This window comes from Cydia strobilella, chromosome 8, assembly GCF_947568885.1.
Source record: "Cydia strobilella chromosome 8, ilCydStro3.1, whole genome shotgun sequence".
NCBI classification, from domain to species: Eukaryota; Metazoa; Arthropoda; class Insecta; order Lepidoptera; family Tortricidae; genus Cydia; species Cydia strobilella.
Window position 1 is genome coordinate 11,321,893 of NC_086048.1, and position 27,184 is coordinate 11,349,076.

Below are 27,184 nucleotides of genomic sequence, written 5' to 3' on the forward strand. Positions count from 1 at the left end.
CTATTACATTTAATAAGCACGATTATTACAGGCTGTAAAGTGGCTGAAAACTAAAAAAACTAAAAAACAGTTCTTGCAGTCACTACATGCATGCATATTAAAATTATTTTAAAACGGGTCACTCACGTACCTATTATTAAGTAAGTCGAATAGCTCGACATGTTTCGATCCTCTTGACGGAGCAACGACACGTGTTTGACTAACTACATGCATGCATTTACAATACCGACCTATATTAGCCATATTTCAATATCAGGTGCCGTAAAATATGTAAGTAATGTTTGTTTGATGAAATCTAGTTATATAAAGTTGTTCTTGCAAAGATATTTCAGTTATATTCCATTGGCCGGTAGTGTACGTATGCTAGTAATAACATAAAATACTAATACATATTCTAGCTTGTGTGTGAGTATGGCACTAGCTTAGGCAGACATCCCTGGGAAAACGGCAAATGCTGGAATTGTGAAAAAAAAGGCTACGGCAAGATGAAGGCAAAACTGTGATTTCATAACACGCCGATTTCCTCGTGTTTACGCACGACACGCACAAATTTGCAACTTGTAGGCTGAGCGGTGAATGACTCAAACCCGATAGGTAAGTGAGTACTTGAGTAGGTATGTCACAGTTTTGTCTTAACCGACCCTACCTCTGGTCTGATTCCGCACTGCAAAGTCAGAAACACGACTGACCTACCTATAGTCGAACCAAACCAACTTTGCACCGATTTTGTCGTGACAAAGTGTTAAAGTGCCCGGACATTTCCGCACTGTATCATTTCAAAATATGCTTGTAGTTAGCTTGGTCCAACGGTATCAAGGGGTTATATTGCATTGCGGCGCTATACAAGGAGTATAAGGACCAAGCATGCTATACGTGCCTCCTGCAAGACGCGTTTAAGCTGCAGCAGTAACGTCTTGATGTCCACGACGTCCTGGAGCAGAGTCGCCGGCGCGGGCGCGGGCGAAGCGGTGCCTTCGCTGGCGGCGTCTGACGGCGTCTGCGCGCGCGAGCGCTGCAGCAGCCGCGCCGTGCGCACTGGCAGGCTGGCCCTGGGGACAACAATGACAACTTTAGAAAAAGACGTAACAATTTTATGGGGACCCGTGCCCTTATGACCTTCGATCTGAATCCCTGAGTTTTCAAATGTTTTTTTCATCTCTCCTATTCGGAAATTTCACCTTTCATAGGCTGATAGCCGGGTGGAAAATTGCATTTGCTACCCTAGGGTGGAAAGTATATATTTTTTTAATTTGTACTTCGAGCAACGGCACATAGTCATATATGTCATATTATTCAGTTAGAAGCTCTTATATTTGGTTTCGCATTTTCAGACCAAGTATTATCGAAATTAAATATCAATTGCATTGCATTATTTAAAAAAAATATGTACACACAGTAACAAGTATGTATTTAATATTTAAATGTATGAAATAAACATAAATATTTGTTAATAAATCAATATACTTCACTTTTTTAAGGCGCGTATACATTATATATTAAGGCCGTTTCAGACACATCCCAATTTAAGATCGTATTGTCTATGGCTTTAGAATTTTTTCGATCAAAATGTAAATGGCGCGAATTCCAGTCCCTAATTCTCTTAACCGTCAAAATATTTTCTTGTGTTTGACGGTTCTCATAGTCGAAATGAAAAGTAGAGTGTTTAACTCTGGTAAAAGTAACCACCTCACCCTCGAACTATTGGCACTTTCACCTCGTTCGAGCGCCAAAATATCTCGGGTGGTATGGTTCACTTTCTACCCTTGGTTAACAATCTACTATTGTAGCTTATCATGTTAACACTTAACAGCAACGGCTTTAAGGAACATAATATCCCATATTTACTTCAAAATTCATTGTTTTCGAGATATTTGGCATCAAAGTTGAACAATTCTAGGCCAAAAACTGGTTTTCCGGCCATAACTTTTGTGTTAATTAGTTTAAAATTAAAACCATAGACAAATTTTTAGAGACGTCAAAGACGAACCCAAATATGTAGATTTATCTTTCACAGTTCACAGCAACCGAGATGCGAAAAAAGTGTTATTAGACAATGTTTAACCTTTTCGACGCCATGTCAAACACAAAAGCCGTCATCCAGACGCCACGTAACCAAAGTGTCAAAACTTAAATTGAACTTTATGCATATGCACGTAGGTCTATGTTGCTCTGTGGTCTATGACCGATTAATCGGTCTTTGGCGTTGAACCTACGGTGCGTATATATCGGTAAAAAATCATAAATAAATAAGTATTCATTTCTTTCTAAATCCAGTAGACAAAAATGGAGATAAAAGATTGAAGAACCGATAGCCTTTTGTCGTATAATTATATTATTATATGAAGTGCAAAAGTAGGAGATACGATTCAAAACTTGTCAAAAATCGATGAAAATCTCGGGTATTAGCCCCTTACGGGCCTTACGGCGTTATTCATAAACGTGTGTCTAATCCAATGAACCGTTGATAATCGTTTGTCCCTACTGTTTGAAATTTCCGTTTGTTAAAAGGAAACACAATTTAACATAGGTTTGTGAGAGGTTGCTAAGTTTTATGAATAAGGGGGTTAGACTTAGGGTCAGTTGCACTAACCACAATTAGCGGACTGATTTCCTCTCTGGATATTGACATTATGGAAAATATTTGTACATAATTGGATGTATATTAACTATAGTTAAGCCCCGACGTTTGACTTTTTTTAATTTTTTGATTACCTATGGTAAAAATTAGGGGCGAAAAACAGATTACATACACATTTTTAAATGCTCCTAAATCTTATAATAATTAAAAATTCGAAAAAATCAAACGTAGGAACATAGCTGTTGTTGATATACAACAAATTGTGTCAACATATTTTTAATAATGTTAATATCCAGAGAGGAAAATGAGGACTGCGTTTGTATGAAAAGGTGATTTCGCGAGGGTCCTCCACTTTCGTCTTAACGGAGACAGGCGGTTCGGTCAACCGAACATTAGAGCCAGTCAGTCAGTTTCACCAAACCATCTGTCACCGTTAAAAGCCGTAGTCTGTTATGGCTTTAAAACGTGCCCTAAATTGTATTGTATGGAAAAGTTCATAATCCATTGCCGATTGCCGTTTTTCAATCTGTCAAATGTGATTTTTGCAACTGGCTCTTAGGGTCGGTTAGATTATCTTTAAGTACCCATTCTTTTTGCTTTTAAGTAATTTAAGGCGTGAAAAATTGCAGATAGACGTCAACTTTCTCTATCGTTAACATTGGTTTGTGTAATGTGCCCTTAACGAAGCGTAGTTTATAGCTCGAAAATTGTAATTGGGTTAGTAAATACTTCTCTTCTACAACGCCGTAACAGCCATTGGAAAACTCATTCAATTGTTTGTCATAATCTCACGCAACAAATTCCAAACTCAAACTGGGCTTTCCACAGAAAAAATATAACTTTTTTCAATGGCCGTTATAACTTTTATGCGTGGTGTGGTATCCCCAGTCAATCAGATTCTATAAAATCATTCAGACTTCATAAAATCGATACTATTTATCTTAATAAAGTAAAGAATAAAGCACAATAAAGTAAAGAATAAAGTAGTGTAAACTATTTATTACTGTCAATCTCGCACCATCCATCACGCAAGTCTGTCAAATATACCAACATTAAAGGCTGGCGCCCACTAGACTCGCCGAATCGAATGACTTATGGAATTAGCAATTTGTTTAACCTACGAGCTATAAAGGCTGGCGTCCACTAGACTCGCCGGGCCGAATCGAATCGAATCGCAATAATTCGCCTCCTATATTTTCTAATGCAACTGCGTCCATTGACGAAGAGCCGCGGCGCGCACGTCAAATGGACGCAGTTGCATTAGAAAATATAGGAGGCGAATTATTGCGATTCGATTCGATTCGGCCCGGCGAGTCTAGTGGACGCCAGCCTTTATAGCTCGTAGGTTAAACAAATTGCTAATTCCATAAGTCATCGGGGCGCGTCACACCCGCCCTGTCAAATTAATTAGCGAAAATAGGGCGACAGCGACACCCTGTAGCTGTACCTGTTACCAGTGGCCTAACACGCCTCAGTCTATATTTAGAAGCTGATTTTGCGATTTGTTTTTTACATAGATAAATAGAGCCACTCATCGAATTTCAAAAGACCTAAGCGTACAATAATATAATAGACGAAGCGACTTTGATTCATACTATGTAGAGATTTTTTGAATGTAGAGCAGATTATTTTGAATTTTAAGTTTAGTCACCTATGAAAAAATACAAAAGAATTTTTTTATCAGTTTGTTAGATAAGCATAGAAACACATACTATAAAAATAGATACACATAATTATAATTTATACCCCATTGTTATGCGCTCCACAGTCTACGCGAAGAAGTTCAGACGAAACAACTAAAAATCTATCATGCATTAGTAGAATCTAAGTTGCGTTACAGCATAAAACTTTAGGGAAACAGCTACAAAAACAATGTGGAATGGAAGCCATCTTTATAATGCAGAAAAGAGCTATTACAACAATACTCGTAGTTCGCATTCCCCAGTATGAGTCTTGTAGGTAACATTTTATGCAGCTGAAGATTTTAACAGTGCCCTGTTTGTACATTCTTGTTATTCTCACGGATTTTATCAAGCACTTAAATCACTATGAAAGTCTGAAAGAGCAGAAGGACAGAATGTCATCTAGAAGGAAAGGCATACAAAACAAGATAGTGCCCAGCCAGACTAAATATTATGAAACACGCGGCTTAAACTGTTATCAGAGCGTCTTCTTGTTAATTGGTCTGCCATTACAACATAAAACTATTACCAACCATCGCGTTTTCAATGCAAGAATAAAGGAGTTTTTTTTAGAAAAATGTTATTATTCCGTAATAGATTTCATAGAGGATAAAAAGAATTAGCTAATTATGTATTTTTTTTTGTATAATAACTGCCTGTATGACTTATATGATCTCATTAATCTAGACATGTAATCACATAATTATTAAGTAATAATACCGAATATTCTACGACAATATTAGTTCTGTTTTATGAAAGTGTAATTTTTTTTTTATTGTAAATATTATTTTTATATATAATTTTGTATTTAATGTTAATTAAGATTGTAAAATAGAATGACATACAAACACAAAGTATATTGTTAGTGAACAAAATAAATAAATGAAGCAGTGAACTATTTAGCCATTTCGATGTATTAATTCTGTAATGCCATTGCCATTTAAAGTAGGTAGTTATACTTTTTATTTAAATTTGTACGAACACTACCAACCAATTTTACCAACACTATTTACTCTTAACGTACCATGGTGAACCTATTAGTATTAGCAAGTTAGTTAACAGTGTAACTAGAGTGGACTGTGATACCTTAATGTTAATTGATCAATTTACTTGAGTAAGGACTGCAAGTAAAAATAATTATTCTTTCAAATCTTTTTATCATAGTTTTTTTATCAAGGACAATAGGTACGTGGTAAAAGTCAGCACCGACCGATTAAAGCAACGAGTTAAGATTATGTTGTTCAGTAGGTAAATTGACCGGAATATTATTAATGACTTACCTATCATTTATCATAACAAATTATTAGTCAAATAATTATACTAAGACTAATTATTGAGTGTTTTAATTGAGAATATTTCATCTGTTAGGTATATTGTATATTAAGTATGTGCTGATATTCGTAGTGGTTTGTTCACCAGCAGGTTGAATACATTAGGTACGGTTTTCTTTAAGATTAGAAAGAACTTGTAAAAATAAGCGTGAGGTGTACTTTGTGCGTTTAACTTTGAAGTAAATATAGGGTAAGGAATTAATCATTGTGCTAGCAAGGACCGTGCTAGTACCACATAAATTACCTGATTAATATCCTCATGCTTAATTCTGGGGAAGATATTTCTATTGCTAACAAAAACAAACTATACATATCATATAGGTAGGTATCTTCAGGTATCTGTAGGTTTCTTCAGACTCGAGTGGATGACAGTGCTCTGACATTTTGCAACGGAACGCGTCAGATGTGTCGCTTGATACCTATCGCAGTGAATAGGCCGCACTCGCACCTTCTACAAAAGAATGCTAAGAATTGACACAATTATCTTTTCAGAGCGGTTGTGGAGGGAATATTAGCAAAACAAATGCATGTCGATGCTGTTGGAAAGCCAAAACATCCGGTTACGAAGCATTGACTAATAATGCGTTAAGGGTAACTAAACACCCAGCACCCAGACAATGAAACAATAAGTCTCATTGAAACATGCAAATAGCATTGGCAAATAAAAATGCCCACCTAACTGGACATTTACCTATTTTGCGGTTAACTGACACAGTTTGTCGATACGTACATAAAACATTTACCTCGTTGGCGACTTCGCCGTAATCCAATTGAGACGTTGTATTATAATATATTACGTTACGTAGGATTAGGTACCTGGGTCAAAATTCTTTTCGTTATCTTGTTTCTGGCCACTCTTTCACGCTTGTAGTTTTGTCTTTAATCATATAAATAAAAAAGTAGAGTATTGTTGCATGTCTTTCTAGCTGTAGATTATAATTAACATGAAAAAAATTAAAAACTACATTTCACCCTATACAAAAAACTCCACTCCGTCACATTTCTTGGGGACATGGGGACAAAAAACAAGACAACGAAAATAATTTTGACCCACCTACCAGGAAAAGCCTTGATCAATATTTTGGTAAACTTAATTCTTAATGACGAAAACGGACAGAGTGAATAATAATGTTGTTGCACACGTTTGCCTCTCGATTGGCCTTGCGATAGTTAGTTAGTTAGTGGCTTGGCCGAGTGTGCTTTTGGCCTTTCTGTGCACACGAAACGAAACAATAGTTACATTTATTTGCTAAAGATACTATTGTGTTTGATTCTTTGTTCCATCCAAGATTCGTGGAGCAACGATCCAATACATAACACAAATCAATAATGCTTTATAACTAGCATTGAACTGCCACAAACAGTTGTGGAAACATTAGCGAAATATTGATATCTGATAATACACGCTAGCCAAGATATCTTAGATATCGTTATCGGTTTGAAAGATTCTAAGTTTGTTAATACAAATCAAACTAGCAATATGGCACAAAACAACAGTTAACACTAGATGCACTGAACCGTGTCGAATAGTTTAAGGACCTGTATTGCTTGGCGCGCTGGCTGCGGAGGCTCGGAGCCGGGCTGCAGGAGCGCGCCGTGCTGGGCTCGGCCACGTGCAGATCGGTCTTCTGGCGCCGCGCGCTCGGCGCGGGCGCCACGGGCGACGCGGCCGGACGCATGCCGAGGAGACTTTCACACCGCGCACGCACGCGGCCGACTGAAGACCGCGCGCGAGCGCTATCGCGCCCGCCACCGCCGACGCAGCTCGCCCGGAAAAATCAGATCTCGTGGCGACGACCCTATCCATTCAGGCCGAACGGATCACAATCAGCGGGCAGTTTTCTTTTTACACTCTGTTTCCAATCAACCCGATTACGCTTCATGATTCCTCGTTATCGGAACCGAGTCATCACGAATCAAAAACGTCTAACTGTCAATTTAGTTTGGCAACAGTGCCACTGGCATGTCGAATGCCGGGCAGGTGTATCTGAAAGGCAGAACAGAGCGAGCGACAATAATGCCGCGTAGCACGGCGCGGCGTCACGCTCACTGCCCGCACTGGCTCCACAACACTTTCTTTTGCACGTGATTTTTGGTTTATTTTACGCAGTTGCTATCTAAATTCTCTTTCACTACTCTTGCATTCCCTCTAATAATAGCACGTCACATATTGTTTTCACTTCAAATAACCAAATGTCGGTAGTACTAAAAGTGGAACGATGCGAGCGGTGTGGGTCAGTGTCACTGTCTGGCTCGTTTGTTTGTTTGGTGCGAAACGCCGGTCCATATGTCCTTCGTCTGGTGCAGGGCGCATGCGCTGCACCGCTCGATACCATCCCCCCAGCATCCCCCTCGCTCAGCCGATTTATTTTGCGGAGGTAATCCAAGCTTTAAGTAGGCGTCAGGGTTAACATTATAAATAAGAAACGCCTTGGACGGTTCATCTATAAAATCTCCTCTTATACCGCGTTTATAAACAAAGGCTCAAAGCCAAATAGTTTTTGACAGATTCCGATATCCCAAAACTGTCATGGCCGTCATATTCATATCACTCCATCGAGCATCCATTACGAATTAAAGTAAAATTGAAAGCTCGGCTCGGTGATCGCCTCTTGTCACATCGCGGACTCACCGTCCTTTCAGTCTATTCTAGTAAGAATTGTTTTTTTTTTAAGGTATATTTACAGTCATTAATGAGTAGGTTTGGAGAACGTCATTTGCATGCAATACTGGCCAATATCTAACTGAGCCACTTGACTTAATTAGCTGATGCGTGCATGCATAATGTGATTCAACATGAGACAAAATGCCAGTACCGATCGTGGATGCTGATGAACCCGTCTGTCACGGCAGTCTACACCCAAAGCTACGATTGTTCTTCCCTTCTTTTACCGAGTATTCGCCTCAATGGAACCGTCACTTAGCCGTAACGTAACAACTATTATGAGTAATCGGCGTACACACTATACTGGTTTCCCAGCGGCGATAACACTTTTAGGTTATGGGAGTAAAAGGCCAGTGAGATGCATCCGACCGCGACGTTTGTTCAAAAAACGAAACACTACAGGACAGAACAGTTACTATGCCTACGTAATAGTTTATTTCTGTGACAAACCCAACAAGAACTCAGTACTGCCCTATCTCTGTATTTTGCATACATATTGCATTGCATAACTCGTGCACATTAGCTACATGCGCCAAGCATCCTGGCCCAGGATGCCCTGGGTGCGTAGACAACGTGTCTATCGTTAAATCGTTAACGCTCAGCGAACGAAACACAACTGTCACCTGTCGCACTAATATGAAAGAGAGCGAACGATTGCCACCTTGGCTACGCACCCTGAGCATCCTAAAAGTGAAACATCGCAAAAAGCTTGGAACTCTTGGTAGTGCTCACATTCATTATACACTTATTTCTGCTACTACCTTGGCTTTTAAAACGGACTTTATACAAAGGCACGCAGGCTACGCAGAGAACTAGCAAATGAGGGTAGCTTTTAGTAAGTTTTATAAACGACTATTAAATGCAACTCTCGGCTTACCCCTCGGTCGTTTCAAATCCTGTGCTGTTGCTATTAAAAAACTCAAAATTAATGAGAATAAGCTAATGCGCAGCGCCTGACTGTATTATTCTACTAAATGTTTGTAATACAACGCACGAAGTAGAATATAAATGATAAGGGACTTATTTCTTTTGTAATGAACAATAATAACAATGTAAGATCACGACGAGTTATACTCGTTTCTAGAGATCTAACTAACAAGTTTAACTATTGCCCAGAGGTTAAAACTCAGCTAAGGGGACCAAATCCCCCCCCCCTTACTTAAATCCCCTTAAAGGGGAGCCCCTTACTTATATTATTTATTGTAATAAACTAATAAAACTACTGGAAGCAGTCAAGAAGTAATAATTAAATTTGGTACAGCATTTTCTTTAAAACTTCTACTTATACATACGCTCCATAGTCATTATGTACTGACACAGAAAGTGTTAACGACCGCTTAATAGGCCCCTAATTACTAGGTTACTTACTAGTTGGCCGTCAATGTTCTAATGTATAGGTACCTACTAAACGGTAAATATACTCCTGATATCAAAGCTAGCGTTTTTGATTTAAGGAAGCAAGTACTCCATGTACTGTAATAAAAATTAGGGGCAATTTCTCCAGAGACGCCATTTTTACAGCAGTCTTGTAAGTGCTTTTCTATGATTGCCCAACTTTGGTAAGCTAAGTGCCTATCCCTAGGTATAGATATACCTAGGATGTAGATACCTTTAACCATCATATTTCAACGTGTAGGTATATGTCACCGTAAAATTGCAAGCTACCGTAAGTTTACAATCTCACTTTAAATTACCTATAAACTGACGTTACTGATGGTAGGAAGATTACAATCTAACCTAACCTACGTTAGATTGTACTCGTAAACTAACGGTTTCACATTCTTACGGTGTCATATACATATATTATGTGCCCCTAATTCGTAACTATAACTGCATGGAGTGTGCTAAGTGCAAGTTTCTCTAACCCTTACACTCCGTTTCATTCTAAATCTAGCGCCCATACCCCAGTCCCCAACTGAAGGTCAATGAAATCAATGAAACAATAGCGATTCCAGCCCTATTCAGAAAGCCAGCGCGGGCCGTTTAAGATCGTCGCCCATTTATAGTCTGTTACCGGCTGGCTGCCATGTTAGAACAGGAATACATTTGTACCTATGTGAGTCCGAAAGTGACGCATGACTCGCATGACATGATAGACAATAAAAGCGCAACCATCCTATCGGTGCAGATAACGTATTGACGGCCACGTGGCCTTCTCTCGTCGTTTCCCGCCTCACGCTCAACATATATCTTGTAGTTGTAGACCCTGCAGCGGATAGCTAAATGAAATCAGTATGTACGGATAGGACTCTCATTATTTTGCTCTCTCTTCTCCATGAGGCGCACTTGCTGACTGTTGCCCCGGGCACGAGGGCCGTGTAAAGGATGTTACGTTGTGAAACAATGACGAAACACTCGACTTATCAGGACGCTATCTGACCGTTATTCAAAACATCGACCACTATGCCACTAGAAAACCAGCCTTATTTTGTGTCCTTTGAAAAAGCTTGGCTGTTACAGATTTCGAGGTCAAGTTACACTGGCAACGAACGTACGAAGAGAAAACCTTTTGTGAATCCCACGCCAGTGTTCTGATGAAAATGATTGAGTTACAATGGAAGGGGAAATTGGTTTTTAGCGCATGGGATGTAGTGTTGTTACTATTTTCTTGGCAGTATTCTTTTGTTATTTCTGCAACCACAGAAAATAAGCTACCCGCATTTTATTATCTATAAGTAAACAAGTATCATGACTGCATTAGTAGTCAGGTCTCCTTGCCACTTATTTCTTTCACCTCACCCAAGCCATAGATTAGTATATGTTATTACTTTAAACTAAACAGATCCGATTTGCCTATATTTAGGCTACTTGAAAAAAAGCCCGAATCCATTACGTAATATACTTAATTAGGGTCATAACTTTTTTGAACACATCAATAATTATTAATTATACTCGTATCTGGGCACACCAGCGTTGTTATTCTCATCGTTCAGCCAGAGCTTTGCCTTAAGAGAACCAGTACAGACATGATTTCCATCTTTTTAATTTTTAAATTGTCTGCCCTTTTCTCTCACCTAGTTGTAAATAAAATAACGATAATGGCGACGATAAGTGAAAAGGGTGTAGTGATGAGCGAGTTTTATCTTTGCGGGAAGTAAGTATATATTTTCATTTAGAAAAAAATCTCGCTGCGATTTATCTACATATATGGCAGAGCATGGCTAAGGCTCGAAAAATGCCCAATTGGACGAATGTTCGAATGGAGACGATGGAAGTCATGTATTTCCTGCGTATTCTCCAATATGTGTTACCTATAAGTTCAGCGCAAAACTAGGTGCTTCGGTTCTCTATGCCATTCATTATAATATAATTTGTAAAGTTCACCCGTAAACTACTCGCCCAGACTCGCGACCCAACGGTAATACATCCCTATGAATGCTGCAGTGTACTCTCTGATAAGGCTAAAGTGGCCTCTTAATTCCAGTCTCCAGGTATGATTTACTACAGCCGGCTAAGTGCCGGTATCGGTTTAAGTTTAAAAACAATTAATGAGCCGTTGTGCTTTTGATAAAGAAAATATTTATCGGTAAGTTTTTACGTTCAATTTGTATTCCTTAATGTTAAAATAGCTTTGGCGGAGTACCCTTGCGGGCTTTGCAGCGACAATTGATAATTTCACTGGTTTATTTTTTGTGGGATTTAGTTGCATTTTACCTAACGGAATGATTTTTTAGAAAGATAGTCGATCTAAGTAAAGCCGCTTTTAGTAGACAGCAGACACACATAGAGGAAATATTATTAGTATTCTAGGTCCATGAAGATATAGATACATACTCGTACAATCAAGTGAGAATCCTCCCGTTAAGTTAAGACAACACTAAGGACCTTTTCTTGAAGGTGTGAAGGTTGTATATATATCTGTCATCTCTAAACTAAACTATAACTATAATTATTACTCGTAACTTATAAAGTCGGATATTATGCAACGATAAACTATTACAATTACATAATTATTTATCACATTATTAATCTGTCATTACACCATACATTACAGTACAGACAAATATCATATATAAAGTTTATATAATAATTCTAGTTTAATACAAATACAAAGCAAGATACGGAGCATCCGGCCCATCCCATTAAATAACGGTCTCTTTGAGCATTCACATTTTGCTTGAGATATAAAAAATAGTAGCCGCAGACGAAAACTAACCATTTTAACTGAGAACTGGATAGCTTTTACAACCAAGTCGAACTGGAGGTCAGAAATACCGAGTGCGTAGCCAACGTGCAATCGTTTACGCTCCGTAGCGAACGAAACGCAACTGTCGCACTAATATGGAAGAGTGATGGAGAGAGATGGCTACGACACGCTACGGAGCGTTAACGATTGGCACGTTGGATATAACCTGTGACGTTGGCTACGCGGCCTGTTCGGCTCTGATCGTTTGTCGATATAGGGATGCGATAAGAATAATAATATTAAGCTTTAGAAGTAGGTATTATTCAAATGTATCTCTCGCAAATGCTCTTTTGAACGAATACTCTCTGCTACATATAATGGGCAATGGGGTATTATTTATGAATCTCAGCGACATAAAACATTTTTAACTTTATTGATTAAGATTTCATATTTTTTATTATCTGCAACAAGTAGACTAAGTTTATAATTTTTTTGAAATATATAGTTAAAAGTATTCATTTTATTTAGTACTGAATATTTTGGATTATAGCACCTACATAGCTTTTATTTACAACGGAATTTTATGCACAACTTTCGGCTATAAAAAGTTTAACGTTTTGATAGTGAAAGCTCATCCCAGTTTCGAAAACGTTACGATGTCGTAAAGCGATATTTAATTCTGTGGTTTACTCATTTTTGTATGTAACCACCGACATACTGCACTTAAAAATAAATTAGTTTTCAATTCTGAAGGCACATGGATCAACAAAAGAAATAGGAAATAGGCACCGCGTCGAGATAGAGTTTTTAAAGCGATGGGATTATACAGTTAAATTTTTATTTTCACAATTTGTTTAAAACAAATGGTGTAGACAAAACGGTAGGTACATTTCTATGGGTATGTATATACCAATAGGAAAAAAACTATAGTTGCCTTATTTTAAAGAATACTCTAAACAGTACCTACTTAGCTAAGGAACAGAAGACAGAAGCAATTATGAGGATTAACACTAACATGAAGTCTTTATGTAAAGCTACATAAAGTAACTGCCAGTGGCAGCGCTTGGAAATTCTCAGCAGGCAATCCGAAGCGTATTTATGTATGAATAAAAAGCTAAATCATCTTGAAGATAAGTTAGACACCCCGCTCGGACTCATTAATTGTCTATTTCTCATAATCTTTTTTTTTTAAAGTGATAGTAGCAAACGAGCAGACGAGCCGCCTAATTGGAAGCGGTCACCGTCGCCCATGGACATAAGCAACATCGGAGGAGCGTTGCCTATCCTTATTAAGCACCATGAATACCCGCTTCTTGAAGACCCCATGTCCCTAAATGATCTTAAAAATAATCAAAATACGTACCTCTGCGCTTGGCCATTAAATATGGTCACCACCTGCGCCACGATGCCTTTGACGGGCGCCTCCTTCTCCAACATCACCGCCTTTTCCATCCTCATCACAACACGAAAATTTTCACTGCACTTTTATACCATTTTTAGTTCCACGCCACTTTTCTAACACATTCATTACGAAGTTTATGAGTGCAACGAGTAAGAGCTAATGTTCTACTGGCCCGATAAATAACGTTTTATCGCAAATACCCGGAAAATTTAAACATACCGAGCACTAATAAAAAGTATTACTTCCTAACCTCCCCGGGACGGGGCGTATAGGAACAGCTCTACGCCTTAATTAAAATTTAGCATTAATTATACACGCGTACAAATACCCCATATTGAAATGCTTCATAAAACTTCTTACGACTGTCGGGGAGCCATTAAAAAATTCGGTATTATAATAACATGTCAATCACTGCTTTCATTGCCGTTATGAAAGAGTGCATAGCAATCATCTTTTTGGAAATGACAGTAGCCAGATTCAATTATTGAAATCGAACATGTCCGGTTCGCGTCGAGATTTGGCCTGAATTACTGATTACTACTCGTATGCTGATATTTACGCATGTTTTATTTGCATCCGGTTGGTACAAATAACAATAGATAAATGAATGGGGTTGGCAACTGTCAAAGGTTTGCAGAGATGCCGCCATCATAGCTTGCCCCTTTTTCTATGAGATTTGGCTCAAAGGGCCAGCATCCAGGGCATTAAAAAAACAAAAAGTTGACACAATCCAAGGCATTGACAGGGCAAGCTATGCTGGCGCCATCTGCTAAACACTTCGACCGGCCAACTCCATTGCATTTCCCTTGAGTTTTCATGTGAAGCTATTGTATCATCCTATATGAGTAGACAATAAGGATATATCTATCTATCATCTAGCATTTATTTTACGATCATGTTCAATCTTATACGTTTACGGTTTGGCGGATAACGAATTGGTATATGGTATGGTACCAGGGTAAAGTAGTAGTTTATGTTAATAAAATACGAGTACCTGTTTTGTTTTAAAATAATTTGCTGACGCTTTGAGAAACGAAATGCTACGCTACAAGAAAACAAAAAACTTGCAACTGTGATCTACTTAAATAAACAAACAAAAAGTCCTATTCAGCTGTAAACAAACATTTTATATAGATTTGGTTTTTCCCGATTTTGAGTAAATTTGGAAGTGGTAAATTCCTTGGGTCCGCAACTACCTACTGATGACAATGACCACGATCATTAGGTACTGCAGTGTGAAAGGAACTGCTTGCAAAATAAATAACGTATTTTTTAAACCGCTAAACGTTATGTCTGCTAGACGTTTTTAGGGTCCCTTGCATTAAGACCAAAATAAAATTGATTTTAATCCCCCTCTTAATGAGATTGAAACTAATTTATTTTTCTACAATAAATAATATAAAAACAATTGTATCATTTTATAGAACTATAATATTGTACCATTCGTTTGGATAGAACAATATCATTCGATATTTATATTTCGTTATTATTTTCTTCCAAACTAACAACATTAGCTTAGCATTTGATAAATTTATCTAAGAATAAGACAAACACACGTAAATAAGGAACTTTGATTTTTCTGCAAGGGCCGTAGTTTTTACTATAAATTTGTTGACGTTGATACTCGTCATTTGCTACCTTGATTTCGACTTCAGCTCGTACTAAAACAAATCCCATTTAACAATTTTTTTGTTCCGAAATGGAAAATCCGCAAAAATAAAGTTAATTTTACAGTTACGCAAAGCCAGGTCAAGACACTGCCAATTTGATGTCTTCTTGCTTTTGCAAAGAATTTTATTATGTTACCTAATTCTGATCGTAGTGACGTCTCCATTATGCAGCTATGGTAGGTAACGGAACTAAATATGAGATATTTAAGAGAATTTTTTTAGTATTTTTCTAATACCTGTAATATTTCTACCGCTATGCACGTTAAAAGTTGAATGTCCTATTCGTATTTTATGTTTTCGATGACCGCAATTGGTTTCAACATAATTTAATCATAAATTAAAACTATGCTTTTTTTCAGTTACGGGTGGTATAACGCCATATCTTTTAAAGCAGATAGAAATTAATGAAACGTCAAACTTGTTGATGTTAAATACTTATTTTTTATTTCACAGGATTTGCGGCTTGACTGAGACGTCCATTATAGGGGTGTTTACTATAGTCGAATAAAGTTGAAGTCGCATTAACTTTGTGAATGACAACGTTTAAGTTTTTTATGGGTTTTCCAGCATTTTATTCGAATACATATATTTTTAGATAGATAGTCCATACCGATAAGAATTTGAGCTAATTAAAAGGTCAAATTTAATATCCACATTTAAAAATTGCCTGGATTTTTTTATAAATCATAGTTTTAGTTCGTTTTGTCACTAAAATAAATAAAATAAAATAAATTTATTAAAAAATTAAAAACACGACTGCTGAATTTTCAAGCGAACTGAAAAGCTAAAAATCATTTTGATGTTAGTTACATAATGTACACTTACAGTCATTCACAGTAAATACAAAGGTTTATGCATATTTATGACGTGACTGTACCTGTGTATTTTATGTCGATTGCAGTCGGGGGACCTTGATGTAATGCATTTTCAGATTCAAAAGGTCCCCCGACTGCAATTTAATTTTTAATGACTCGGGCTGTTTGCTCTGCAATGATGCGAATTTAAAAATGTTAGGCATGTCATAATATTTTACTTTTCGTTATTGACTGACTTAACACGCACGTTAATGAAACGTTACGCTACTAAATAAAGTATTGTTACGGCTTATTTCTAATGAAGTACAAATTCCACCTCTTACGTATCTATCTATAATATTTCCAGCAGTTTGATGATCATATAAAAATACTATTAAACGTGTGTCTATTTACAGTTACGTGACCGCCTGCTAATTACCAACTAAGCTCAAAAGAAACGGTAATTTGCAATTAGGTGACTAACAGAAACCAGTTTTTTTGCTACAAGTAAGTAGGTACATATTAAAATATTCACTCGGGCTTATGAAAGCCCAACATAAGGATCTAATTCACTAATTAATTAATTAACTCACGAGTCTCCAATACTGTTAGAGTCATCATCAATAGCCGCACAGACCGACATCGACATTTAGGTAGGTATTCTGATATACTTGGAATGCTGATACGCTTAATGTTACATGTCTAAAGAAGCAGTATTCAATGCACTTTTACTCGGGATTAAACATTTACATAACAGAATGATCAAGTAACTAGTATTTAATTTTTAATTAACATTAGCACTCGGGCCGTTTAAATACCGCACTGCACAGTAAATGCCGAAAATGGAGGCCGGTAAAAGCAATTCAATGTTGCCATGGCAACGGAATTTGGACAAACAGTACTAGCACGCACGCTTATACGATATCGCCCTACTACATTTTCCCAACCCCTAAACTAAAGTATCAAATCACTGCTATTACGGGAAATATGAATTTGTAGTCAAAGGTTATAAAAAATGGCCGGCTAGTCTTGGAATATCAGTAGTCTAACTATCACGTCCAATTTACAGGTTCCGGAAAAGTCGTCCTACAGCACTCTGCTGAGCAAATATTTCATAAGATATCTATCATAAACTGAAATAGATGTCGAAGCCCTCCAGTGGTGAAGGCCGGATAATATATGGCTGGAAGATATCTGTCACTGATTGCTATGATATAACAATAAAATCACTCGCTTGCACCCGTATACAAATGATCTAATATATTGATATTATATCGAGCCGATTCAACTGTGCGCTGTGATGTGCCGTTCGGTGATTGACAACGATTAACTACGGATGTCATGCGCCACAACACATGATATTTATTGGTGCCGAGCACGAATGATGAACATGAGTATTACGAACTGTTATGTCATGATGAACTTTGCAGTTCATGTTGCCCAGTATCTATGGCTAACGGTGTTAACATGTGCAGTTATTTTATCATCACGCAAATCTCAATCAGATACGTCGGTGCTTTAAAAAAACGTTGACGCAGCGATCACGCACCGAAATGTTATAACAAAACCGGCCTAGTGACTGTCAGGCTACCACAATTTTGAATTCCTAGCAAACGTAAAATAAACAGAAGTCATATTAAAAGCGCTTTTTAATTAGTAGGTTAAAATAATCTCTAATTATTTCTACAAAGTATGTAATACCTACATATTTTAGACCAAGCTTGAATGTAGTTCGCATCTGTCGATCGATCCGAGATTATTTCTGGAGCAGATAGAAGCTCTTGTGAAGAGGTAAATATTTGTCCTGCGATAGCCATTAGGCGTCATATCTAAAAGATAACAGGGTATTGTATTGCCAACGTATGCCAGCTAACATTTCCAATAAATATGACACTCGCAACATAATGCATTTTATTTTAAGTATTATGAGGCCGGTGTCGATTTTAGTCGCAAAAATGTATAATTGATAGATTTAGTCGGTGAAATTGTACTACTGGTTTCTATTAGCGCATCTTCTTATCTTACCTTCTATCAGATCAATTTGTTGAAAACAGACTCACTAAATTATAGACCTGTACCGCTGGCTATATTTTGACCCCTAGGTTATAAAAATATTAAAGTCAATTCTGTTTTCGCTTATGAATACTTTGTTAAGATGTAAATCTTACATTTTGTTTTGTGTCATATATATAATTTGCTTTTCTAGTAATTTGTTATTTTGTGGTAATTATTTTTTATTTTGAATTATCTTGGAGAAAAAAATATTCGAGAGAACACATGTAACTGTGTTGCATTTAGGATAGTGTTTTTAGTGTGAAAACATAGTTTGTGTCAATTACGTCCACTGCAATCTGATACTATGTCATAATATTCTAAATGACACAAAAAAAAATTAGAGTTAAAAAAAATTACTTAGGTCGAATTTAATCGTTTAAATAGGTCCATTAAATGATTTTGTGTCTTATTAAGGCATAGCTTCATAAGATATTTGATGATTTTGTTGTAACAGGCAGTCACCGTTACAAAAGAATATTAAAGATATTAGAGTTTACATCTTATTAATTTGAAATGCAAGATAAATAAGATGTATGAATTTGTGTCACTTGCATCCACTGCATAAACAAATATTACAAAAATATTATTTGCGTTCAAACGAAGCTAGCGGGCGGTCTGAATGGGCAACGGAGGCCGTGCAGGGTGGGGCCGCGGCGTGACCTTGCCGTACGCAACGCATGTTTACTTCGCCTGTGCGCCAAATTAACGCAACTTATTCAAAGAAGTTACGCAAACAACACAACAACAAGCAACAAGCAAGCAAAGAATGCGTCGAATTATCTTTTACCTATTTAAAACTCATAGATATTGTACAATGTCACCATTATGCAAAAGAACTGTAAGTACATGTTTGATTTGCGAGCGAGCTGGCAACATTGCGCAGGCAAATCTTAAAAATATCGCGTTTACGTGAACGCCACATACATTTGTGACAGTGATAGGGAAAAGGTACCACTAAAGTAAAATTTGGTTATTAATACCGTGACTTTCTTTCATTCTTTGATAAAAAAAATTGCTATTTATGCAACAAGTGCGGAAGTCATCTTTACGCACGTGTATCATACAATGTTTTACTATGCATTGTGCGAGTAAATAAAAAAACATGTCATGGCAAATAAGTTTAATTATTAAAAGGAGTGTTTTAAATCGACACGAGTTGCGAATTACTTATTCGCACGTGTATCGTACGTTTTACAGTACATATGGCCCTTTAAACTTTCGACATATGCACGGTAAGTGCTCTTTTCCGCACTAGTGCGAGAAAGTAGCACCATATGTACTGTAAAAAAAAATTGAAAACAAAAAGCACTAGTGCGGAAAAGCAGTACTTTCCGCACGATATGGCTCCGTAGGAAACGCACTTTTCGAGCACATGCATTGTAAAAAAATATATAGGACTGTATCTCCTAAACCATGCGTCGTAGCGCAAAAATAATAAAATTTTCGTTCCCCTTTATGTAACCCAAAAGACATACATGATAAATAAAAAAGAAACAAAATCTTTATAGGGCTGTATTAGCTGTATCTCCTATATCGTGCATCGTAGCGCAAAAATAATCAAATTTTCGCTCCCCTTAAGAAACCCTTAATTAAAACTTTAAAAAAAAACCAGGAAAAAACTTTACAGAGCTATTATAGCTATATATATAGATATAATATCTCCTAAACCGTGCGTGGTGGCGCAAAAATAATAAAAATTTCGTTCCCCTTTATGAAGCCCCAAAGTAATATACTAAAAACACAATGAAAAAAAAGAAAAAAAATAACAAAAAAACTTTATAGGGCTGTATCTCCTACACCGTGCATCGTAGCGCAAAAATAATTAAAAAAAATCCCTTTAAGAAACCCCTAATTAAGATTGAAAAACGCAAAAAAGAAAAAGAGGAAAAAAAATCATTTTAGGGCTGTATCTCCTAAACCGTGCGTCGTAGCGCAAAAATAATAAAATTTTCGTTCCCCTTTACGGAACCCCAAAGTAATATACAAAAAACACAATGAAAAAAAAAACAAAAAAAACTTTATAGGGCTGTATCTCCTAAACCGTCGTAGCGCAAAAATAATCAAATTTTCGTTCCCCTTTGTGGAACCCCAAACTAATATACAAAAAACACAATGAAAAAAAAAACAAAAAAAAAAATCTTTATAGGGCTGCATCTCCTAAATCGTGCATCGTAGCGCAAAAATAATCAATTTTTCGTTCCCCTTTAAGGATCCCGTAATTAATACTTAAAAAAAAAACAAAAAAAAAAACAGGAAAAAATCTTTATAGAGCTATATCTCCTAAACCGTGCGTGGTAGCGCAAAAAGAACAAAATTTTCGTTCCCCTTTACGGAACCCCTAAATAATATACAAAAAACACAATGAAAAAAAAAAACAACAAAAAATCTTTATAGGGCTGCATCTCCTAAACCGTGCATCGTAGCACAAAAATAATCAAATTTTCGTTCCCCTTTAAGAAACCCTTAATTAAAACTTAAAAAAAAACCAGGAAAAAAAACTTTATAGAGCTATTATAGCTATATATATAGATATAATATCTCCTAAACCGTGCGTGGTGGCGCAAAAATAATAAAATTTTCGTTCCCCTTTATGCAACCCATAATTTATATTTAAAAAAAAACGCAAAATTAAAAAAAAACATATCATTATCTCTTAAACCATGCGTCGTAGTGCAAAAATAATTTAAAAAAACCCCTTTAAGAAACCCGTAATTAATACTTAAAAAAAAAACAAAAAAAAACAGGAAAAAAAACTTTATAGAGCTGTATCTCCTAAACCGTGCGTGGTACCGCAAAAACAATAAAATTTTCGTTCCCCTTTATGCAACCCATAATTTATATTTAAAAAAACGCAAAATTTAAAAAAAAATCTTTATAGGGCTGTATCTCCTAAACCATGTGTCGTAGCGCAAAAATAATAAAATTTTCGTTCCCCTTTATGAAACCTCAAAGTAATATACAAAAAACACAATGTAAAAAAGAAAAATAGAAAAAAAACAATAAAAAAATCTTTATAGGGCTGTATCTCCTAAACCATGCGTCGTAGCGCAAAAATAATAAAATTTTCGTTCCCCTTTATGCAACCCATAATTTATATTTAAAAAAAAACGCAAAATTAAAAAAAAATCATTATAGGGCTGTATCTCTTAAACCATGCGTCGTAGCGCAAAAATAATTTAAAAAACCCCTTTAAGAAACCCGTAATTAATACTTTAAAAAAAAACAAAAAAAAACCAGGAAAAAAAATTTATAGAGCTGTATCTCCTAAACCGTGCGTGGTACCGCAAAAACAATAAAATTTTCGTTCCCCTTTATGCAACTCATAATTTATATTTAAAAAAACGCAAAATTTAAAAAAAAATCTTTATAGGGCTGTATCTCCTAAACCATGCGTCGTAGCGCAAAAATAATAAAATTTTCGTTCCCCTTTATGAAGCCCCAAAATAATATACAAAAACACAAGAAAAAGAAAGAAAAAAATAATAACAAAAAACTTTATAGGGCTGTATCTCCTAAACCGTGCATCGTAGCGCAAAAATAATCAATATCCGTTCCCCTTTAAGAAGCCCCTAATTATGATTTAAAAACGCAAAAAAGAAAAAGAGAAAAAAATCATTTTAGGGCTGTATCTCCTAAACCGTGCGTCGTAGCGCAAAAATAATAAAATTTTCGTTCCCTTTTATGAAACCCCAAAGTAATAACAAAAAACGCAATGACAAAAAAAAGAAAAAAAAACTTTAGGGATGTATCTCCTAAACCGTGCATGGTAGCGAAAAATAATCAAATTTTCGTTCCCCTTAAGAAGCCCTTAATTAAGATTTAAAAACGTAAAAAAGAAAAAGAAAAAAATCTATATAGGGCTGTATCTCCTAAACCGTGCGTCGTAGCGCAAAAATAATCAACTTTTCGGTCCCCTTTATGTAACCATTAATTTATACAAAAAAAAACGCAAAAAAAAAGTTTTTTTTTATAGGGCTTGATCTCCTAAACCATGCGTCGTAGCGCAAAAATAATTAAATTTTCGTTCCCCTTTATGAAACCTCAAAGTAATATACAAAAAACACAATGTAAAAAAGAAAAAAACAATAAAAAAAACTTTATAGGGCTGTATCTCCTAAACCGTGCGTCGTAGCGCAAAAATAATCAAATTTTCTTTCCTCTTTATTCAACCCTTAATTTATATTTAAAAAAAAAACGCTTTCACTAAACTGCTGTAACTCGGAAACTTAGAATCCACAAAGGGGACTTTACTAAATTATGACACATATTAAAGCCTGACCAGTAATATATGATCATTGTCAAGAGGGCGCTGTTCATTCTCACGTATAGGGTGACAGTTCAGTATAGTATGAAAAAATATTGTATTTAATGAACATCATCATCAATGTAATTAATGTTGCTTGCCACGCTTAAACATAACAAAAATCACAATAAATTGAGTCTTAAAATAAACTTAAAAAGTCTACTAAAAATCGAAACAAAAGTAATTTTTAAGTCGCTGATGTGACATTCTCAATCAAAAGGTAGGTACCACTTTGTCGTTTACCATAAAGACGAAATTTGATTATATCTTTATACAAATAACCTGTCAGAGAAAGTGGTACCTTTTGATTAGGAACGTCACAAATGTTGGTCAGTATGAGGAGTGCAGCCTACAGTTTATTTTTAATTATATTTATATACCTACTACGGTAAGATTGATAAGACAATGTAATTATGCCTCCGAATGAAATAAATACACTGTATCGCAAAACTAAGTGGCGAGACAGCTCATAATGCCATCTCTTGGTTGGTCTTAACTTAACAAGGGTAAAGGAGATAGTATTAAGATCTCAGTCGCCAGCTGATATTGCGGCAAGTATAATAAGCACCCCACCCGCGTAGGTACCCTTCCCCGCGCACGCCCTTCTTGCTCAATTGAGTTTTATTTTGCCAGATAGAAAAAAAACCGTGGATCAAAATGACCCAAATTATGAATGATGTCTCAATGTGGTATTATAATATTATAGACGTAAACTTAATAATATGAATTTTTTTTTGTGGCAGATACAGGGTGTTAATTAGAAAAAAAATTTTTTTAAATAAAAGCGGTGGATGAATTTGACACAGATTTGTTTGAATAACATATAACAATGTTCTGTAAAGTACAACACTTCACTTACCGACTCTAATATTTTTTTAGGCGTTTTAGGATCAATATTAGGTATTTATTAAATGCCATTATACCCGTGGATGAAAATGACACAAAATGCGTGTGTACGTCGGAAGCCACTTTGCCTTTACAGGGAAACAAAGAATTTCGTCTCGAATATTTTTTTTACAGAATGCTGATTGAAAAAAGAAATATCTAAATTTCTACCTAAGCAAATACCTAGGATGACACAAAATATTATTTTTAGGTTTAGTATATGGTCTGGAAACTATATATAAAAAATAAGCAACATTAATATTCTTATAACCTCAGAAGTTATTGGTACAGGTCTAATTAGTAATGTTTGCTTTTCTGATGGACGTTTAGGTAAACGCGCGTAAAGCACTGATTTTGTCGCTCTTATTTGTAAATTTCGTAAAGTTTGGACGGCTAAACATGGTGATTTTATATTACACATATCCTGTACTTGACGTTTATCAGACTACATTTTTATTATTATGACTTTGAAGTAGTGTAAATGAAAGTTAGACGAAATCAATTTTCTCCAGAAATTACTTCAAAACAAGTGACAATTTCTCTGAAAATCGACTTAATTTCAGCGTAATTTTTATATATAAACAATCTACAACATTTGCTGAAACTATTCTTATACATCAATTTGTATAATTTACCACCATACATTTTTTATGATTTTTTAAAAACTGCCCCTTCTTTTCATATATTACCGGTGACGCACACTCGCGACCCCATTATTAAAAGGCAAGATGAGAAGACGTGCTAATAGAAACCAATACTTGTTATTTAGGTAGATATTACGTAACAAAACGTGTATAATTTCAACGACTAAATCTATCAATTTAAAATTTTTGCTCCAAAACCGACTACGGCCTCTTATATCTAATTTTATTTTTATAATAATAAAGATATAACGGGTTCCAGCAGGCGTTCTACATGACATTAAAGCTCTCCAAGGGGCCTCTACGTGTTGGATCTATATCCCCCGCAAGCCTATCAAAAGACCGGGATTTATAGGCCCGTGATATCCAAGAAAATACATAGGTATCTATGCGCCTTTTAAATTCAATCTGATACCTACTGATACCGAATTTAGTAAGTCGATTGTATTGATTGATTTAAATTCGGAATTGGGGAATAAATATATAAAGCCTGACCAGAAATATATGATCACGCACCATGTTGCGGAATTTCATTGAAACTATTTTTTAGGGTTCCGTACCAAAAAGGTACCAAAGGAACCCTTATGGTGCGACTCTGTCCGTCCGTCTGTCTGTCACATAGTTAAATATCTCGAGAACTACTTGAGCTATCGATTTGAAATTTGGAACAGTCATGAAGAACTATAACCCAAACACATTGGAAGTATAATTTTTTAATATTTTTTTATTATTTATGGAAAATGTCCAATATAAAGAGGGAGCAAAATTTCAAAGTCTAGTTGCTAGGTCGAGTGGGATATCATTTGAAAGACCTCAAACTGAATATTACCCTTATGGTGCGACTCTGTCCGTCCGTCTGTCTGTCACATAGTTAAATATCTCGAGAACTACTTGAGCTATCGATTTGAAATTTGGAACAGTCATGAAGAACGACAACCCAAACACATTGGAAGTATAATTTTTTAATATTTTTTTTATTAATTATGGAAAATGTCCAATATAAAGAGGGGGCAAAATTTCAAAGTCTAGTTGCTAGGTCGAGTGGGATATCATTTGAAAGAGCTCAAACTGAATATTACAAAATATTTTTTTTTTCATAGTGAAAAAAAAATTGACATGAAGGGAAATGTAAAAAAAATACCACCCCCCCCTTATCTCCGAAGTTTACCAACCATAAATTATGAAATTTTTACACAATAATAACATTATCATAAATATTACAGGAAAATATAATCACACCTCTATCTTGAATACTTTTTTTTATTATCAAAAAACATTTTGTAATTTAATATGTAATTTAAGTCCCTTTGCGGGTATTTATTATACTTGAAATATCTATGAGATTACACTAAAGCCAACTTCTTTCAAATAAAATAAAAATTGTTGAAATTGGTTCACATGATAAAGAATTATCCCAGACAAAGAATACAGGTCGCGCAAATTAGTTAGCCAATTTGCCGATTGAAGGGGCTATACACACTTACGCTTATTACTTATGATTCTGGTCAAAAATCTTCGTGAGAAAATTTAAAATTTCTACGGAACCCTCGGTGCGCGAGTTAAACGAACTCGCACTTGACCGGTTTTTCATACTATACTGAACTGTCACCATTGACCATAATTATACAATGACAATAACTGATTTGCAAAACCGAAGTGATCCCATAAGTGTTCCATCTCCATCAACAAAATGTTGTATCGGAACACTAATAAACAGCGCCCTCTTGACAATGATTATATATTAACTGGTCGGGCTTCACCTAAAATGATTTGAATATTCACAGTTATAACTTACTTACCACTAAGAAAGCGCTGGTTCTTAGACATATTTTATCAAATTCGGTTCATCCGTTTCATTGCGTTGGGAGTTTTTAAGATTTTTTAATTTAACTATAATATGAAGTTATTAAGTTTTACTAGTTGCACGTGTTGAAATCTTAGCCTTCATGGTCAATACTAGGGTGGTTAACTGTTGCATAATTGCGGTTTGAAACTGAAACAGTCGGCATCTCGAGTTACGGATGGATACGAGTAGGTATTCAATAACAATAACAATAATTATAAAAAAGGGATTGTTATCAGACTAGCTAATGCGATCGCATTTATATTCGATATGAAGTCGTCCCTTCATAACATTTACATGTTATGACTATAAAGTAATGTACTTACATGTTCGTTTTCGTGCATGATGTTTTATTATATTTTATTTTGGTACATGGAAAACCAACAGCGCTATACATATCCAAAAACTATAATAGAATTAGAAAGCAAATTATAGGTTTTTACTTATAGAAACGTAATAAAATATAACAAGATTATTGCCCAACTTAATTACACATGTACAAGTTCTTACAGCACAAGAAAAGAGGATCAATATGAATATGATACATTATTACAAAAAATAAGTAAAAAAGAAGGTAAAACCTGTTAGGTAGTGCATATTAGCCATGACCTGCGCCAGAATCATTATCACCCATGAAGTATCTAATTTATTTATTTTTTATTATTGATATGCTCACTAAATATGTCGATATTACATTTTATAAAAACAATATTTAAGCTCATGCTTGCCCTGCATAAGAAACTGTTTTTTCTATACCTAGTAATTACTGATGGGACGAAAATGCCTAAGCGTCGTTGACGGAACATTAAAAGAGATCTTATTAAGTAAATTTGGACAATCTACATTACCTTTAATAATATTTACTAAGTACACTATGTCTGCAATTTCCCGGCTCTTAAAAAAAAAGTTTGTGAAAAAAAATTTTTGAAACTGAGGTCTTGTATTTTTTTATTATTCCCATATACTTTTTAAGTTTCCAACTTATTACAACTTCTGTCAACAACCCTATAGAAAATGAACGTATACAAATGCGATAAATGGTGTTTCATGCGTATCTAATACATATAAATAAATTACAATTTCAAACGTGCTTAATCAAAGGAAACATGTCATGAAATTGTTATCATTGCTAGTGCAATTACGACAAACTTTATCTTTGCACACTTAAATAGAAAGTCAATGACCAGACAATGCAGTCAATTTGAGTAA

General features: G+C 35.7%; 1 protein-coding gene across 2 annotated transcripts in view; it reads right to left on the minus strand.

Moving 5' to 3' along the window:
- LOC134743634 (uncharacterized) overlaps positions 1–27,184 on the minus strand; it is a 116,606-nt gene that overhangs the window by 11,269 nt on the left and 78,153 nt on the right. For both annotated transcript variants that reach the window (XM_063677211.1, XM_063677213.1), the window contains one exon: positions 878–1,049. In XM_063677211.1, the coding sequence (XP_063533281.1) occupies positions 878–1,049 (172 nt within the window). The remainder of the gene's footprint in view (positions 1–877; positions 1,050–27,184) is intronic.